Here is a 19,334-nt window from a genome sequence, read left to right as displayed (position 1 = left end):
ATTGAGGAAATGTGCCGTATTGAAGGAGAATACACGTTTATACAAGTCAAAAAATCGATTTCTCGATTTTTAGGTTCTCGTACAGTTTTAAGAATTTTTTTTAGAAAACTTTAAAGAAAAAATTAATTAATTAAAATAATTTCGTACAAATGACAAAGTGGCCAATCCGTTCCACTCAATTTTTTTAAGTACATTTCCAATTGTTTTCTGGCCTTATGCCATCATCGTGCTTGAGATATTCAATTTTTTTCTGGATGGTTGGCGTAACATTTATCTTTAATCGTTTACCAAAGAAAACAATCCAGCTGCGTCAAATCGCAACTTCTCGGAGCTCTATTCACATCATCAATTCTGCTGATTACTCGATTTCCAAAGATTGTTCGCAGAACAACGATTGTTTCGTTGGCTGTGTGGCACGTAGCGCCGTCCTGTTGAAACCAAACATTTTTCATAAATAAATCTCATGAATCAACCTATCAATCAATGTATAATTATTGAAATCTATCAAACCGTTTTTGCCTTTCTCATATAGAAAGGCTATTCATTCACTGTGAAAATCGACTTTTGAACCGAGGCCCGAAGGGCCGAATGTCACATACCATTTGACTCAGCTCGACGAACTGAGCAAATGTCTGTGTGTTTGTATGTGACAAATAATGTCACTCGATTTTCTCAGAGATGGCTGAATCGATTTTCACAAACTCAGATTCAAATGACAGGTCTTACGGTCCCATAGATCGCTATTGAATTTTGTCTCGATCCGACTTTCGGTTCCGGAATTACAAGGAAAAATGTGAAAATATTTGAGAAAATGCGCACTCAATTTGCTCGGAAATTTTTTACCCGATTTTTACAAACTAAGATGCAAATGAAAGGTCTTGAACTTTTTTAAAAAGTCCCCTAAAAGTTGATTCAGATCCGACTTCCGGTTCCGGTATTACAGTGCGATTAGTAAACATTTTCAATTTCATAAGTAATTTTTTACAAGCGATGGCGAAACGAGATGCCTTTTTTATAAAATTTTGTAGTAATTTCTTCTAGTTGGCAGACCTTGTTAGTTGGTGGATATATAAATCTACTTTGGGTCTATTATTGTCCGGTTTCCGCTTTCGAACGCACCGGTAATAGTGAAAAAAAGCTCCAAAAAATGGAACTCATTTCGATTTTTCAGCATCGTTTAAACCGATTTTCACAAATAAAAATTGAAGTTAAAGCTCTTAGTGTCTAGAAAGATACTGTGCAATTTCATCCAGATCCGACATCCGGTTCCGAAATTATAGGGCAATGAGTATCAAAACTTTCAAACTGTCATACAAAATTATGCAAAATCTGTACGCGTTGGTACGGAAGAAGAAGAAAACGCACCCACCTAGCACACAGCGTGCTTTGTTTCATTTTATACAGTGTGCCACAGTTAAATCTATATTAACTTGACATAACTATTTTCAAATTAAAAACGTGATGGTAACACATGAATCAATAAGTCCCGAGACTAAAGCAGAGATGGCGCTCGTAGTAAACCAGTAACCACGTCTTTCTAGAGTACTAACCTTTGCTTGAAACGGGTCAAAATTTTAAGTCGATCCGACCCGAAACAGCTGAGTTATCGAGGTTGGAGTAAAGTCGTTTTGTAGTTTGTTTAAAAAATGGAAAAAACCGAGTTTCGTGTTTTGATAAAACATTGTTTTTAATGGGTAAAAATACCGTGCACGCGAAACAATGGATTGAAAAATGTTATCCGGACTCTTGTCCATCAAAAGCAACGATTTGTCGGTGGATCGCCGAGTTAAAACCTGGTCGTACCGACACAAATGACGCGGAACGCTCGGGTAGACCTGTGGACGCCGTAACACCGGAAAATGTGAGTGAAGTGACAAAAATTATAATGAAAGATCGTAAAGTGAAGCTCCGTGAGATTGCTGAGATGACACAGATATCATAAGGAAGTGTATTTACTATCCTTCATGAAAAATTGAGCATGAAAAAGGTTTTTTTCCAAGTGAGTGCCGCGATTGCTTTCGATGGAATAAAATGCACCCTGCCACAAGTCGATGAAAACAATGGCGAAATTGAACGAATTGGGCTTTGATCTGCTTCCTCACCCCCATACTCGCCAGATTTAGCCCCCAGTGACTACTGGCTCTTTGCTGATCTTAAAAAAATGCTCCAGGGAAAAAGATTTGGCTCAAATGAAGAGGTCATCGCTGAAACTGAAGCTTATTCTGAAGCGAAAGATAAATTTTTTTATAAACATGGTATTGAAAAATTGGAAAAACCTTGGAACCATTGTATCACCATTGTATTGTTTCCATTGTTAGTCTCGGGACTTATTGATCCATGTGTTATTGCTCCAGTTCAAAGAGCGTGTAGTTACCGTCGCGTTTGTTTACATCAGAGATGCCAGGTCTGCAGATTTGTTTACCATTCTGCAATTGTTTATATAATGCTGTACACCTTTTTGTGTTGCAGACTTTTCGAGTTTTGTGCAAAATTTCGTCACAATTTAGAAACTTTTGAAATTGCCGCGATGTTTTTGCTAGCTAAGCCAGTGCAAACTTTACAAACCCGAGCTATACTTAATAGAGAAATTCAAGCCTGCAGACATTTTTTTCGGATTCACAGAATTTTGCAACCCTGCCGGAAGATATTTTATATTTTTACCTGGCATCTCTGATTCACATATTAAGATATTAAAAGTTAACATTTCTACCCAAATTTCGCGCTAGAAATAATGTGTTGTTGTAAACTCTGTTCTAAACGATGTGAGCATGTTACTCAATTGCAGTAGCAATTTGACGAAAAATCTAGTCACCATTTTATTCATTACTTGTATGATGTCCTTAATATACTGAGGTCTTTTTTATGCGGCTTTTTTGTGCGGCTTTTTCACGCAGATTTCCGAAGTTACGCGGTTTTTTACGCGAATTTTTTTAGCTATCCGTTTTTTTTTTGTTATAAAAATGCATGAAACGTCGAGATTTTGTGTTATCCCGAAATTTGTTCAAGTCAACTCTCTGACACTTTCGACTTTTGTAAAAAAAAACATAATAACTATTTATGTGATTTCGGAATTATCAAAATTCCTAAATCGATTTAAAAAAAAAATTTCAAGGTTACACCAGAACTCGAAGTTGCATGCATTTCTTTTGTCGTTTTTCAATGGAAACACTTGTAGAGGGTTTTTCTCGATTGGCGCATTTTTCGTACAGTCGAGAAATCAAAACAGGTGCACTGTGTTTCATTGATTTGTACTGAACGAACAAAATGCACTTTCGGGGCAATTCGCGGGCAACTATTTTGCACCCGTTTTCTTTTCCGAGTAGCAAACATGCAAACCAATATTAGCAGAAATGAACAAATAACAGTGCAAACTTTAAAACCCGTTTCATTGATCGAATTTTAGAGTAAAACAATGACCCCGAGCAAGTGGAATCAATGAAAAAAGACATTGGGCATAAAAAAAAAATTCGTAATTTTTGCGGTTTTTTCGGGATTACCACGTTTGGCATAAAGTCGTTTGGCATAATGATCATTTGGCATAACAGGCATTCGGCTGCCTAATAGAATTTTTTCTAGGTCTAATGCGGATATGTTTCATCGTTTTTAATGATCTGCTGTCCGAGCTCACCGCCGCTCGTTCGGACTTAACTGAGAGATAGCCCCTATCTTTGGGTAATCCGGGCAAACGCCCGCAACTACATAGTTTTAAAAATATAAAATAATAACGCTATATCACCTAACATCATCGAAATATTTGGACCGAATATAAAATTCACATATTTCGTTCGAGTTTTCCTTGAAAAACATCATTCGATCGAAACACAAGCAGAATTTCATTTTAGATTAAAATATTGCGAGTCTAATTATTATTATGACAAATGGCATTATGTCAAATGACCATTATGCCAAATAACTATTATGCCAAAAAATCATTATGCCAAACGGTATTATGCCAAATGATTATGTTAAACGGACCGCCTTCGTTTTTTTTTCTATGCGGATTTTTAAAGTTACGCGGTCCAAAATCCCGAGTTGTTTTTTTTTCGAAAAACATTTTTTTTTGATTTTCTAATTCTAATTTGCATTTCATTAGTATTGAAAAAATTTCAAAATTTTTCTAAGCGGATTTTTTCTTTAATAATTTGTTTTTGGGATTTACACAAGATTTCATGCATTCCTAAAACATGTGTTCTTTAGTTTTGTAGTTTTTTTACGTGGATTTATTTGGCGCGTTTTTTTTCAAGAACTTATCCCTCGCGTAAAAAAGACCTGTAGTGTATCGCTTATTTGGGGGCGGCCCGTTTGGCATAATACCGTTTGGCATAATAGTTATTTGGCATTTGGCAGTTATTTGGCATAATGACATTTGTCATAATAATAATTGGATTCGTAATATTTTAATCTAATGTAAATTTTCGTTTATTTTTCGATCGAGTGATGTTCTGCAGCGAAAATTCGAACGAAATGTGTGAAAATGAAATGTTATTAAAGTTATTAAAATGATCATGTGAAAAGCTGCAATTACCATGAAAATTGTTGATAAATCTATATTTTGTAGACCTTGTTGACAAATGTCAAAAAATTAATCTAATTTTAGTTATATCGGTCCCCGGTTCCGAAAGTTTCCAATCCCGAAAGTACCGAAAATAGTGGAATATTCCCTAACGTAGCTCACTCCGATTTCTCGGAGATGGTTGGATTGATTTTCATACACTTATATTCAAATGAAAGGTATAATGGTCGTGAATTTTACCCGGATTCGAACGAAAGAAATACCTTTTGAGGTTCTTTTGAAATTTCGATGCCGCCGAAAAAAGCTGTTTGATGGTGGTTTTCTTCTTGATTGCTCGCTTGACCGGAATCGCTGCATCGAGTGCAATCTCGGAAGCATCCTCCGGTCGGGCCAGCCGGACCGCATTGAACAGATCGTCCAGGTTGCGCTGTTTACCGGCAAAGCGATTCTCACGACTTCCGACATCACGCCAACCTGGAATGTTTCGATATTGGAATTAAAAAGGGCGCTTGCTGGAAGTAACTCTGCACAGGAGGCTTACTAATAATACTTACTGGATGGTACCACGCAGTTCGGTGTCGATTGCTTGAACGGTCCCCATCCCTTGATGTTGCCGGCACAAGCTCGGAAGAAATACCGCCGGCCCTGAATTAACTCACTCAGATTGCACATTGCACCCATGCAGCCATGGAAGCTGGTCCACTCGTTGACTTCCCGTTCGCCGACAATGTTGCTGAAGTCCGACCGTGAAGACCATTGTACTGATGTTAGAAAGAAAGAAAAAAAATCTGTTCAGAAAATATCCACTTTCCGCACCAGCCAACCTTCAACCTACCTTTGAACTTAGTCGATATGGCACCTTCGAGGGGTTCGTACAACCTTAGGCTGATCGAGGTGCATCCGGTAACGTCAATTTCTATGCGATGAGGTAGGTCGGGTGGTTTGGTTTGGTCCCAGCCCAGTATCATCCGTCGGAGACCCTTGACGCGACGCTCCCAGAGACCAACCTGCTTATCGACGTCGCTTCCGGTACAGCTGGTTACCGATGGACCGCCACTTCCTGTGAAGGAGCCATAAATGAAAAAAAAAACAATTCAGATTAGTGGCCAATTTGGAAGAATTGCAAAGCGAATGGGGTTATAGAGATACAAAAAAAAAATTATACAGCTCTAGAAAGAAGCTCCTTCCCCGCCAGGGGGCAATACTAGTTACATTGCAGTGTTCTTAGAAATCATTTGTGGCGCGCGTGGCCTACGAGGTGGGGGTTGGGCGTGGTTGCACTACAGGAAAAAGCTAGTAACGCTAAAAAGTAGGTAATTACCACAACTCTGTATATTCACCACCATATAATTTAGGGCTTGCGTGAGTGGGAATCGAACAATTAGAAGCGGTTATTTTGGGTTCGAAGGATCCGATTTGTTTGATTTTTTGGAATATATTTTGGTTAGAAGGTGAATTACTTAATAGTTGAACTATCTGACTTCAACTTTTTCGGTTGTACTCCTTTCAAAATTTCCCGTCTATGATAGCTGTAATTTTTTTCTCGCTTGTTTGATTTTATTCTCTTGGTATTGTATTTCAAGGTAATAGCGTTAGTTGTTTGTCGCGACGGTCGCAATCGAAGCTTTTTGAAAACTACTAAAATAATGGTCGATAACAATACTCATGACATCTAGTTAAAGTAGCGACTGGCATACAATTTTAACAGAATTGTGAATAGTTAGTCGTTTCGTTTGATAGTCTTCGTTCAAGAAGACGTTTCTTCCGATCCGTTTTCATGTTCCGTTCTCATGTTCGATACCGTAAAAATAAGGCTATGACATAATACCACGCTGGCAAATCGCTTGCCAAACCACCACCTTTTTTATGCAATAATCGACTTCTCCGAATTTGGAAGATCCGTATCACAGTGCAGTAATGTGCCCTCGAAAATATCGTGTAGTCTAATTCGACGACACATTTTGTCATGCATGGTAATGCACATGATATTTCATTCTCAAAACGGATTTCGTACAGTTTTTGATGTCCGTGTTTTGCGGATGTGCAAATTTATAAAAAAGCGTATTCGATTTCCTCGGAAATTTCTTAATCGTTTTTTACAAACTATGAAACAAAAGAAAGGTCTTGAAATTAAAAAAAAACACGAAAAATTGATCCAGATCCGATTCCAGTATTACAGTAAGATTAGTGAAAATTTTTAATTTCATGAGTATTTTTTCACAAACGATGGCGAAACGAGGTGCACATCTACTAAATTCAGCTAGTTGGCAGATATTGTTGGTTATATATATAAAACTACTTTGAGAGTCCCCGGTGTCCGCTTCTGAAAGCACCGATAATAGTGAAGAGAGTCTAAAATAAACGGAATTCACTTCGATTTCTCAGTAACGGTTCAACCGACTTTTACAAATCATGATTAAAATCAAAACTCTCAGTGTCTTGAAAGATACGGTGCAATTTCATCCTGATCCGACTTCCGGTTCCGAAACTATAAGCCGATGAGTGTCAAAACACTCAAATCGTCATTCAAAATACGTGCGGTACGGAAGAAGAAAACACCACCGCCTTTGATCCGTTCGCAGCGCGCTGCGTCAATTTCGTACAGCGTACATAGTGGCCACATATAAATCTATAGTTTTCAGGTGAAAAATCTGTAAATCTGTAAATCTTTTATTCAAATTGTACCTTCTCATGAATATTATCACAAAATCATAATAACGATGCTGTTCTATGAAAGTACACTTAATGACTTTCTAATATAGAAAGTATGTGTCAAATAATGTTAATCAAAATAAAAAATCTCATCGTCCCGTAGGTTTCTATTGAATTTCATCATACTTTAATACGGTAAAAGGGGGCTTAAAATTGCAGACCGCCATTTAGAGCGATATTAGTTACTTATTAGACGAACCGACTTCGGTTATACCTGTTCCCAGTTCCTGGTTCCAGAAGTACCTGAAATAAAAATCAAAAACTCTAAACCGAGACTCACTCAATTTTCTCAGAGATATTTGATCGATTTCCACAAACTTAGGCTCAAATGAAAGTCCCTACAGTTTCATAGGTTGCTGTTTAACTTCATCCGGGTCCGACTTCCAGTTCCAGAGCTACAGAGTACAATGTGTTTAATCTTTCAGTTGGACGATGCAAAATAAAGAAATATTCTTATTAACTTCGTATAACTGTTTACAAATTGAAAAGGTTATGTTAGGCCATACCCAAAAAAAGTTTCTTATTTTATTCAAGATTAAAAAAACTGATTACAGGACCTTCTACTGATAATTTTGAAAATATAAGTAATATGAGAAAAGCACCATAACACCACTAGGTGGATTTAGAAAGGGCTTTACAGTTGATTTTATACAAGCCGTTTTGATTTATGTTTTCTTGTTAGATTAATTTATTTCATGAGCCAATCTAATGTGTCGGAAAGTGCCCAAAGGCTCATATTTCTAAACCACACCTTTGAACCTGTATCTGTACGTACCCTACTAGTACAACTATTACAGGTTTTGTTGTTTTGATTCACTAGTCATTTGCTTACTTTGATGTGCGTGCAGTAAACAGTGTTCACGATGAACGATGCATCGGCTGTCTGAACTCATCTGGAGCTATGCCTAGTTTATAAAGCTACTCTAATGAGTGAAGGAAAGGTAAGACAATGGTGTATGATTCAAAAAATGGAGAAACGACTGTTCGTAACGAAATGCGGAGTGGTAGGTTCCGGATGCAAATCGATAAAATTGTTTCTCTGATGGACCTAGAACTCGCGATCTGAACATCGGTTGACGGTTAGTACCCTGACTGATGCACCTATTATCTGCATAAATGATTCCCAAATTGGTTCCTAATGCCCACCTGTGGGCGCTAGTTTATTTTAAGTGGGCAGTAAACTCTAAGTAGTCAACAGTTGGGCAAAAAGTCTGAGGAAGGATCACAAAATATGTGTTCTCGGCAAGTCAATATAGACATAAAAATTTTTTTTTACAAGAAATCATTACTTAAGAACTGAGGACAGTACCGTAAAGTGGTAGTTTTTTAAGCAATTTTCCCGTTTCAAATAAAATTTTCTTGGAAACGGTGCAGAATATTGAAAAACCCACCTGACAATGTCTTCGAAATTTAGTTGAGAATATTCTGTGGAATTTTCAGAATGATTCATTGAGTTTAGCGGTCGTGTTGTATTTTTTTCTGACTGAAGAACTGCTGAAAATTGGAACGCTCGGAAATGCATACCTCTACTTGTTCATCGAATATCTCAGCTTTGAAGGCTTGTATCAAAAATCTACCGTGACAAAGTCTAGATAATTAAGTTTAGATGCGATTAGTACATAAAAACATATATGTTATCGCGATAAAAATAAAGTCTTGTATTTTTCTGTGAAACAAAGTCAGTTTCAATGCATCCGCCATTTTTTTCGCTTTGGATAAAACTTCTCATCAAAATAATAAAATGTATGCTGGCAACCCGGTACAGTTTGCTCATATACGAGAGAGTACAAGAAAAATACGATGCGCAAACGGAATGGTCGATTTAAAACTCAACACGTGACAATTATTGTTGCAAATTAGTAAACAAACGAAAGCTGAAAGACAAACGCACAGCATGCTGTGATCTGAACATAAAAAACCATCACAAATACATGCGTACAACACAAATGTATGTGGGTAGCTTATTTTCGATACACTCCTTAGTGAAAAGGCAAGCAAGCGTTCTGAGTTTTCCTCACTGTTTCTAGAAGTTTCAAAAAACTGAAATATTGCGTTATTTATATTTATCACGCGAAAACTAAATAGTTTTCATTCTATACACATTGGACCCGTAGCTCTCAGGGCAGTGTTGGTGATTGCCGAAAATTTGACAGAAGCTGCTATATTGCTATCTATATTGTATGCAACATGTTCAATCCGGTAGAAGATGCTACAAGAACCCAAGTCTCTCAATGCATGAACCGCGAGAGAATTTTTCTACATTCCTTCGCTCCACTTCATACTCTGAGTATTTCACGGCCCTTAGAAAAAATTACAGTCTGATAATGATCGTTGCTGTGTGGAATTTCCCAAGAGAGAATCGCAAGTTGACAATTATCGCAGAAAATCGAATCGATGATTCAACTTGATGATTCTCATACTAGGTTGCAATATTCCAAAACCCTTGTGTGGAGCATTCACAGACATTTTCATAGACACAACTTACACAAAGGTTATATGCACATAGTTAGAATAAGCGGCAATAATAAAATGATTCTATCGCAATTATCAACTGCCAATACAGAATCGGATCGCGAAACGAGTATAAGCGACCGTTTGTTGCTTCAGAGAGGATCCCCACAGCAGCGTGCTAACCTTTGATTCTCAGAAATGTCATGGAGAGAAATTCGCTCTCGCACTGGTGTCGATTCTATGTTAAATGAGCCATGCCGGGTTTTTGTTGTTGCGATGATTTCCAACTCTTTTTGATAGCACTGATTCAATCGTTGAAGAGTTGCCAGTGAACGTTCTTTGATACGATAAAAGCCATCCTTGTCTCAGGGTTCTAAAATTATAGGATTTTCTAAAATTATAGGTTTTCCGCAATGGCATTTTTAACAGCGCTTCTCTAAAAAATCGAGATGGTGATCTGATTGTGGAGAAATGAAGTGAGTTTACACACTCGAATAGCAAATCTTTTCACATTACCAGTTATTATGAGGAACCCGCTATCTGGTAGTTAGGACATGTTCTCCGTACAGTAAGAAATCTAGATTTACTTCATTCATGATCGTATCTTACATATTTTGAATGATGTTAGTTTAGTTATTAAATTATATCATCGTGTGCTTTATTCACATAACCTTATTTTTCGTTGAAAACATGAACATTAAATTAACATTACACAATCTCATTTAAAAAAGGAACAAAAACAATAGCCATGATTTAACTAATTTGATAAACAGTAGTAATTTGATTCGAGACAAAAGTTTTCAAATGGTCATCTAGTGGTCCGCAACAGGATTTTGTTCGAACAGCAAGAGAAGAAAAAAAAAACTGAGTGCATGAATCCACAACACATAAAAGCTTGCGTGTTTTTAGGGGTTCTGTTTGTTGTGCCGGCATTCCTGGAAAAACGTCCCCATTTTCGCAGTTGATAGATGAAGAGTCCCAACTGATTATTTCTGCCATGCCATTATAATCATTAATTCCAACAACTAATTGATTATTCAATCAAATTTGCAATCAAACATTGTCTCTGCTCACAATTCGTTGTTTGACAGTTGGACTCAACAAATATAAACTTTATTTTTTAATCTAGCTCGGACCTAGCCGTAGTTCACACATTTTTTCTGCACGAGACAACACTTCAAATAGGTAGCAAACAAGTCTCAATTCCAACGATGTGGAAAACTATATCACACATACGATTGTTGAGTGTCTTGGTCGTTCACTTGGCAGTGATCCGACCTAGGAGGTGATGGATGGAATCATGTTTTTGTTGTTGTCGTTGTCGATGTGTTGTTTACTTTTCTCATCATACGCCAACTCGATGGGGACATCAAACAGAGGCGTAGGTTGTTTTTTTCCTTTCCTAGGCAAATAAAACCACACCTGGACGGGAAAAAAAGTATCGCACAGCAAAAGAAAAACAAGTATCAGTGCCTGCAAGGTCCAATGATCGACTTTCGTAGGAACAAAATATTTCAACCGTCGGGTTTCCCGACGGTTGAAATATTTTGTTCCTACGAAATGGGAACATGGGAACCATTCTGCACATTTCAATCATCTGATATTTTTCTTGGGATGCAATTTTGCTTCGTTTTTTTTCCTGGGTGCTTTTTGCGTGTAACAATACCGTCGTTCCTGCACAGATCCGAGTGGTTCGAATTACAGTCCATTAAAATCTCATTTTCTCGACGGTTTAGGAAAACAACACACTTTCCGAGGCTTCCACAAAAGAAGGGATGTAGATGACTGAAGGGTATCTCAATATCAGCGGGAAATATCAAGGAGGAAAATTATTTACCAGCACCACACGTTGCATGTTTAGTTGATGTACGCCCGCTTAGAATTATTTAGCGATTGCAAAAACTTTGCTACGGACATTTGCGATACCGGTTTTTAAAGTCGATTCAATACCCGCTTATATACCAGGTAGTTATAAACAATACGCTTTAGGTGGACAACTCTCATGATTCAATTCGGGCACACTTTTTTCATTCAAACTCACCTCGCCATTATTTTTTTTTATTCAATAATATAATAAATTTTTAGGCACACTGCTTAAGCTCTAAGATGCCAAGGGTATTTTGTAATCTTAATTAACGACTAACTTAAAACTAAGATAGTATCATTAGACTTTGCCATCTTGGATTCTCGAAAATCTAGCTTTCAGATGGTCGATGAGTTACGCGTGCAGAATGGCATGTGGTACCGTTATGCGAAAACCACAATTTGAATTTGCTTGCTCACGTAACACACGGATCAATAAGTCCCGAGACTAAAGCAGAGATGGCGCTCGTAGTAAACCAGTAACCACGTCTTTCTAGAGTACTAACCTTTGCTTGAAACGGGTCAAAATTTTAAGTCGATCCGACCAGAAACAGCTGAGTTATCGAGGTTGGAGTAAAGTCGTTTTGTAGTTTGTTTAAAAAATGGAAAAAACCGAGTTTCGTGTTTTGATAGAACATTGTTTTTTAATGGGTAAAACCACCGTGCAAGCGAAACAATGGATTGAAAAATGTTATCCGGATTCTTGTCCATCAAAAGCAACGATTTGTCGGTGGTTCGCCGAGTTTAAACATGGCCGTACCGACACAAATGACGCGGAACGCTCGGGTAGACCTGTGGAAGCCGTTACACCGGAAAATGTGATGCGAGCTTATCGAATAACCTAATAGCAGTTTTTAAATGAGCCACAGTCTATCGAAATTCGTTGAATATTTGTTCGAAGTTTGAGCTAATGAGAAAAGTTTAGTTAGTCGGTTACGACACTTACGCCATTATATCTCCGGAGCCGGAAATTACAATCATTTGATCTTCGAACTTGATCAAAAAACCCCTTAGTAACTTTCAAACGAGCCTCAGCTTGCTAAAATCGATTCAGCCATCTCTGAGAAAATTGAGCGATAAAAAAAACAACACGCTTTGACGTTCACGTCACTTATACGTTTACGTCAGTTATACCATCATATTTCCGGAACCAGAAGTCACAACCATTTGACCTTCGAACTTGGTCAATGGTCCAAAAGGTAGCTTTCAAACAAACCTAAGTTTGTTGAAATCGGTTCAGCCATCTTCGAGAAAATTGAGCGGTTTTCCAGCAATTCTATTACTTTTCTATAGAGAAAAGAAAAAACATATGTGAATCGATTTACTCAAACCAGAGAACACTCTTTACATGCTCTTTTTCCAACATTTTTTATTTGTATAAACAACAACATTTATTAATTGTTTTTGAAACTGACTGGACGAGCTAGATACCGGAAAACCACGACTTTTGGTTCATGAATCTTGCTCAAAATATGGTTACTTTTGGAAAAGAGCGGACACCAGTCGACACCAGAAAACTTCAGCTACTTCATTTCAGAATCCTACAAAGTGCCGACTTATAGATTAAAATAAAACCGTGCAATATAGCTTTTTTCAGCTGAAGTCTAATGTATATTATTTTTAACTGAAGGTTATTTCTATTCAAGGCTTCGAGTACGTTCTAAAACTACCTATTTTTGACGGATATATAATATCGGCAAATCGCAATTTTGAATATTGAGATGAATTCAAACATCGTTTCAAAAAATAAGTTATTAAACACTCGATGGTACATTGCTACTGCTAGAGCGAATAAGATGACAATTCTCGGTTGATTTTTCAGAAGGCTGTAAGAGCAAGTGACAGTATCTCTTTGTTTACTTTCTCTTCTATCAATTACAAAGAGGATTCCACGTTTATCATCCAACTCTTTGCATGAAATGATACCCATAATATTCGACTTTCAAACAGAACCGTGAAACCCAAGAAAATCTTTGAAATCACATCACAATAATCGAAAGAGAAAGTAAACAAACAGAAACTGTCACTTGCTCTTATGGCATTCTGAAAAATCGACCGAGAATTAGGTTTTACCCGAACATGACATAATCTCACAAAATGAACAGAATGAATGTTTTTTGACAGCCGCCGGTGGTTTGTTTACAGTTTGAAAGTTCATCGTTTGAATTGTAAAATTGCAAGTCGCCTCCCACTAAACAGGTTTATACAAATATCGTTCCTTAATGCTGGAAACGCATACAGTGCAATCTTTTTAGTTCTTTTTACTATGGAACACGTTTCTAGCAGGCACCTTTTCGTCATTTTTCAATTTTTATTTTGCAGTCGCAAAACAAAGTTGAATGAATCGACTGCCGTAATCGTGTAAAACCCAACTGTGCAGCAACTATACTATCCTGTCACTTCTGGAGAGAGACGAGAGTGGTGTGTCGTGATCGTAAAGTACCGCAGAAGCTAAAGAGTAAGACCGAAGGCAAAGTAGTTTCATGATTCGGGGAGTTTTAGCAACCGATAGAACGGAGAAGAAGTACCCTAACAAAATGGACATCGCTATACGGCGAGAGCGGGTCATTTCGCCGAAAGTCGTTTCGCTGAATAGGTCATTTCGCCGAATTGAACATTTCACAACAAGTTTTCTTGGGAACTCCGTTGTGATGTTCATGGATCAATCGTTATTTAAGAACACAAGTATCAATCTTTATTCCAGAAGTACAATTGTAGGTCAACAAAACGCTATCGTTTTTCATTTGTCTTTATTTTAAATCAATTCCAATTACAATTGCAGGATTCGGCGAAATTACTCTTTCAGAGAAATGGTATTCGGCGAAATGGCATTCGGCGAAATGACTCTGAACCCTATACGGCAGCTCCAGACGAGCCAGGCATTCTCGCGGAAGGAGCGAAGCTTAAGCTGCTACCGATAGACAATTTTTGAGCGATCGGAGAATTTAATCCGATTAATTTCACATGTTTAGTAGCACTTTTCTTCAGTATAACCTCCATCTAGAGCGATACACTTGACCCCCTTGATACACTCTACCAACATATTATTGCCCTTTGAAAAAATAAAGTTTGTCTAGGGCTTCAAAATAGGCTTCCGTTCCTGCAATGACCTCAACATCCGCCGAAAATTTCTTTCCCTGGAGAGAACCTATTTAGGTTTGGAACACGATAATAGTCGCTGGGGGTCAAGTCTAGAGAATACCGGGGATGGTGGACAAATCGCAAATCATTCAATTTCACTGTTGCTTTTATGCATTCAGGTTATCAGGACACGAAAACTAGAACTCGTCTGACACGATCAGTTATTATTCAAACACTAGTGGATAGATTGTCATGAAATTTGGTATTGAGCCATCTAGAGGCTTGTTCTGAATAAAAATATACACGGTTCAAAACTATTCACATCTTTTCTGCGAGAGGCCCGGAACTTTTTATTCCGTGTAGTAGACGTAATACATTTGACAGGTAGGAAATTTGAAGCTCAACATTTTGAATCAAACCCCGCTCAACTTCAATATGCTATCGTAAATAGTTGAGTTCGAACGATTGGTGAGTTCGTTGAGATGAAAATGTTACCGCATTTTGCAAAGTATTTCACTAGTATTGAAATGGCGATTGTTCGGTTAAATGCTTTTTTATAAATCCAGATTTTATTCGTCCACATTCTCGATGCGGGTACTGATGATGAATACTTTTCGACATAACGAACAACATAAAATGAAGCTTTAATCTTAAAATTTTCAAATAATTCTCGATTTGTACCATCCAAAAGAGGGACTTTGAGCATGAAAATTTAACGATTTCGTTACATATGATGATGTAACACAAGACCAGAAGGCGGTAAATATAGTCTGACTATGGCTATCTGACAGCTGTTAGACAGCTTTTTTTCCCGGAGCTTTCACTGTAGTTTATATGTACTCATTTGAGGCCGCGTTCCAGCAGTTTAACGAATATAATATAATTAAAATTTACTGCTTTGTCGGTAAACGACCTTCTCTCTTTTGAACCGTTGGAAGTTCATGTTGTATGTCCGGAAGAAATTGTAACCATCCGATTTGCATTTTCCGTCCGATAGGATTTCCTCCAGTCAGGTACATCAAACATTGTTAAGATAACCAAATTTAGAATTTCGCAGACACACACCCGAGTAGAACGGCAAATAAAAATCAAAACAAAATAAAATCACGCACTTGTCAAAACGCACAAACCGCATGCTTCGATGGAAGTCGAACGAATCGCGCCGCGACATGGTAAATCTCCCTTAATGGAATTGGACCGGGGACCGTTTTATGAAATGGCGTACAGCGAATAGAATGGAAGAGAGAAAATCAATTTTCAAAAATAAACTTTGTGGCACCACGGTTTCCCGTCTGTCGGCCTGCCTACCTGCCTGCCTGCCTCCCATTAGAACCGTTGCGGATCTAAATTTGATGGTGAGTGGATTCGAGCAGCAGCAGCAGCAGCTTTCAGTAATTAAAAAGCTTTTACCGCAAGCCAGCTTGACCAAGGTGTTTATAATCTATAGGTGATGCGATAAGGGGAAATCGGATAAACCGGGAAATTGTGACATGATGCACATTGTTTACCAACCAACTAAACTTTTGGGTATTCGAAATCATGATATTTTATGTTATATTGAACCGGACTGTGACAGAATAGACATGTTTCTTTCGTCGGAGAATCCATCCGGATTAGTTTTTATTGTGTTTCTACACTTGAGTTTGCTTTGATTGTCGTGAAGTAATCATTTGAATCGTATTCGGTTGAAAATATATTGAATGCAAATGTAAATTGATCGTATCAATTCATTTATGTTCTGAAATTTTCTTTTCCTTAGCTACTAAATCATGTGAAATGAAAAACTTCATTAAATCACCATGTTCTGTGTTTGATTTGCAGCCAATCACCGCCCGAGACGGATTCGGTTCGGCTACTACCAGAAGCGTAACGGATGACTCCGAGATTAAGCATCTACAGACAGTAAACAAAGGAAGGAAAAAAAAAGTTTGGGACAGAAAACTTTGTCCAACGGATGTTGGCGGATCCCCGGAATGCTGTATCCCCCTGTGGACGAGTAGACGGAACAATTGTAAACTGAGAACGCCTACTGTTGTTTTAAGAAAAGCAATTAAAATTCGTTTGCCGTATGCTCCTCGCTAACATGCCACCGCTGCCGCAAAAATACTTACTGGGATGAGTCCGGAGAATGTGTCTGGTCTGTACACGTTAAACTTGATGTTAGACTAACACGGAATGTTTTGTTTTGTTGGCAATACTGTGAAAATTTAATTTACCCTTTGCAAACACTCGGCTATCGTAAGATTTGAAAGCAACATCTTCAAACGTTGGAAAGTTTTCGGATCGATGTGATAAATATTCCACGACACTTTACAAATGTAGCGGAAGAAGTAGGCTATCAAATGGGAAAGAAGAAATTGTCGGTCGGTACTTTGCTATGTCGCTGAACACCTGCGAAGAATTAAGGAGTGTATCAAAAATAAGCTATCCACATACATTTGTGTTGTACGCATGTATTTGTGTAGGTTTTTATGCTCAGATCACAACAGCATGCTGTCAGCTTTCGTTTGTTTATTTGTTTGGGCGGTTGAAATTTTGCGTTTTCAAAATGTCACGTATTGAAAAGGAAGTGAAAATTAAGGTTCTGGACACATGGCTAAGTGAGAAGGGTACTACTATGCGAAAATTAGCGAAGCGGTATGGAATTCATCATGCCAGTGTTAAAACCATCATTAATAAGTTTGGGGAACACTATTCTTTGGATGAGCTACCAGGAAGAGGCAGAAAACCCGGTTCTTCCAACCCAAAACTGGACCAGAAAGTAGTATCTCCAATCATGAAAAACAAATCAATGTCAATACTTGATTTGGCAAAAAAACAGGAACGAGTGTCGGAAGGATCCAGCGTATCAAGAGGCGATATCAACCTACAAGAAGCAGAAAATCTCGAAACAAAGTGTAGAACAGATGAAGCGAGCAGTAACAAGGGTACGGAAATTATTTTCGCGTATTTTGCAGTGTCCAGATTGCGTTTTGAGACTTATGTAGAGGAGAACTCAAAAACCCTTCCAGGTCCACAATACTTTACTGTCGTCGTTGGGGAGGATGTGAACTTTGCGGACAGGTCGATTCAAGTGGAGAAATTCGGTCGAAAGGTACTGGTATGGCAAGCAATATGTTCCTGTGGTTTGAAGTCAACTAGTTTTTACACTAAATGCAGAAATCTATCGGTCTGAGTGTCTCCAGAAGAGATTGCTGCCTTTATATAAGAAGCATAGACACCTCCACTGTTTTGGCCGGATTTAGCGTCGGCTCACTATGCCAGAACCACTCTCAATTGGCTTGCGGAAAAGGGTATAAATTTCGTTGAGAAAAATACACCAAATCCACCAAATTGCCCTCAGCTTCGACCCATCGAATGTTACTGGGCAATCGTGAAGAGGGTCTTCAAGAAGACTGGTAAGGCAGCTGGGAACATGCAGGAGTTCAAAAAAAATTTGGGCTCAAGCGTCCAAAAAATGCGATGCATCACTTGTCCGGAAATTGATAGAGAGCGTTCGATCAAAAGTTCGAAAATTCGTGAAGGAAAATAACTTAAATTTCATCCGGTTTTCATTATGCTCAAGTTTAACCTCGTACAATAAAGGATCAATTTTTAGTTTGAAGAAAATATCATTTTTTATCACAATTTGAAAGAAACATTTGTGGATAGCTTATTTTCGATACACTCCTTACATGCACGCTGGCATTAAAGAGCGACCTGATAAATAAAAAAGGCTGAAAAGTTCGTATCGTTTAATAGAAACTTACATTTTTTGCCAAAATTCATTTTTATCATTCAACATAATTGCCATCAGAGGCGATACAGCGATTATAGCGATCTTCCAACTTTTCGATACCATTTTTGTAGTACGATTTGTCCTTTGCCTCAAAATAGGCCTCAGTTTCAGCGATTACCTCTTCATTGCTTCTAAATTTTTTACCAGCGAGCATTCTCTTGAGGTCTGAGAACAGGAAAAAGTCACTGGGGGCCAAATCTGGAGAATACGGTGGATGAGGGAACAATTCGAAGCCCAATTCGTTCAATTTCAGCATGGTTTTCATCGACTTGTGACACGGTGCATTGTCTTGATGAAAAAAAAAATGATGAAACAAAACTTTTTTCTTCTTCAAATGAGGCCGTTTTTTTTTAAATTTCGTCCTTCAAACGCTCTAATAACGCTAATAATAGTCACTGTTGATGGTTTTTCCCTTTTCGAGGCAGTCGATGAAAATTATACCATGCGAATCCCAAAATACAGACGCCATAACCTTACCGGCCGATTGTTGAGTCTTTCCACGCTTTGGGTTCGGTTCATCGCGTGCAGTCCACTCTGACTGTCGATTGGACTCCGGAGTGAAGTGATGGAGCCATGTTTCGTCCATTGTTAAATATCGACGAAAAAAATCGGTTTTATTTCAATTCGTTATTGTTTTTGATCGATTGTGAGCTCACGCGGCACCCATTTTGCACAAAGCTTTCTCATATCCAAATATTCGTGAATAATATGCCCAACACGTTCCTTTGATATCTTTAGGGTGTCAGCTATCTCGATCAACTTCACTTTACGGTCATTGAAAATCATTTTGTGGATTTTTTTTCACGTTTTCATCGGTAACAGCCTCTTTTGGACGTCCACTGCGTTCATCGTCTTCGGTACTCATATGACCAGTATGAAATTTTGCAAACCATTTACGAATTGTTGCTTCGCCCGGTGCAGAGTCTGGATAACACT

General features: G+C 38.1%; 1 protein-coding gene across 10 annotated transcripts in view; it reads right to left on the bottom strand.

The window, feature by feature from the left end:
- The window catches only part of LOC131435385 (ankyrin repeat and fibronectin type-III domain-containing protein 1-like), a 320,760-nt gene that overhangs the window by 12,023 nt on the left and 289,403 nt on the right, over window positions 1-19,334 (bottom strand). For 9 of the 10 annotated variants that reach the window (XM_058603210.1, XM_058603219.1, XM_058603229.1 and 6 more), the window contains 4 exons: window positions 5,835-5,870; window positions 5,349-5,573; window positions 5,068-5,274; window positions 4,777-4,987 (listed from right to left, as the gene is read on the bottom strand). In XM_058603210.1, the coding sequence (XP_058459193.1) occupies window positions 4,777-4,987; window positions 5,068-5,274; window positions 5,349-5,573; window positions 5,835-5,870 (679 nt within the window). The remainder of the gene's footprint in view (window positions 1-4,776; window positions 4,988-5,067; window positions 5,275-5,348; window positions 5,574-5,834; window positions 5,871-19,334) is intronic. The other variant, XM_058603272.1, reaches the window with a different exon arrangement.

This window comes from Malaya genurostris, chromosome 1 (assembly GCF_030247185.1).
Source record: "Malaya genurostris strain Urasoe2022 chromosome 1, Malgen_1.1, whole genome shotgun sequence".
Classification (NCBI taxonomy): Eukaryota; Metazoa; Arthropoda; class Insecta; order Diptera; family Culicidae; genus Malaya; species Malaya genurostris.
The sequence above is the reverse complement of the archived record's forward strand: the minus strand, read 5'-3'. Positions and strand labels throughout refer to the sequence as shown.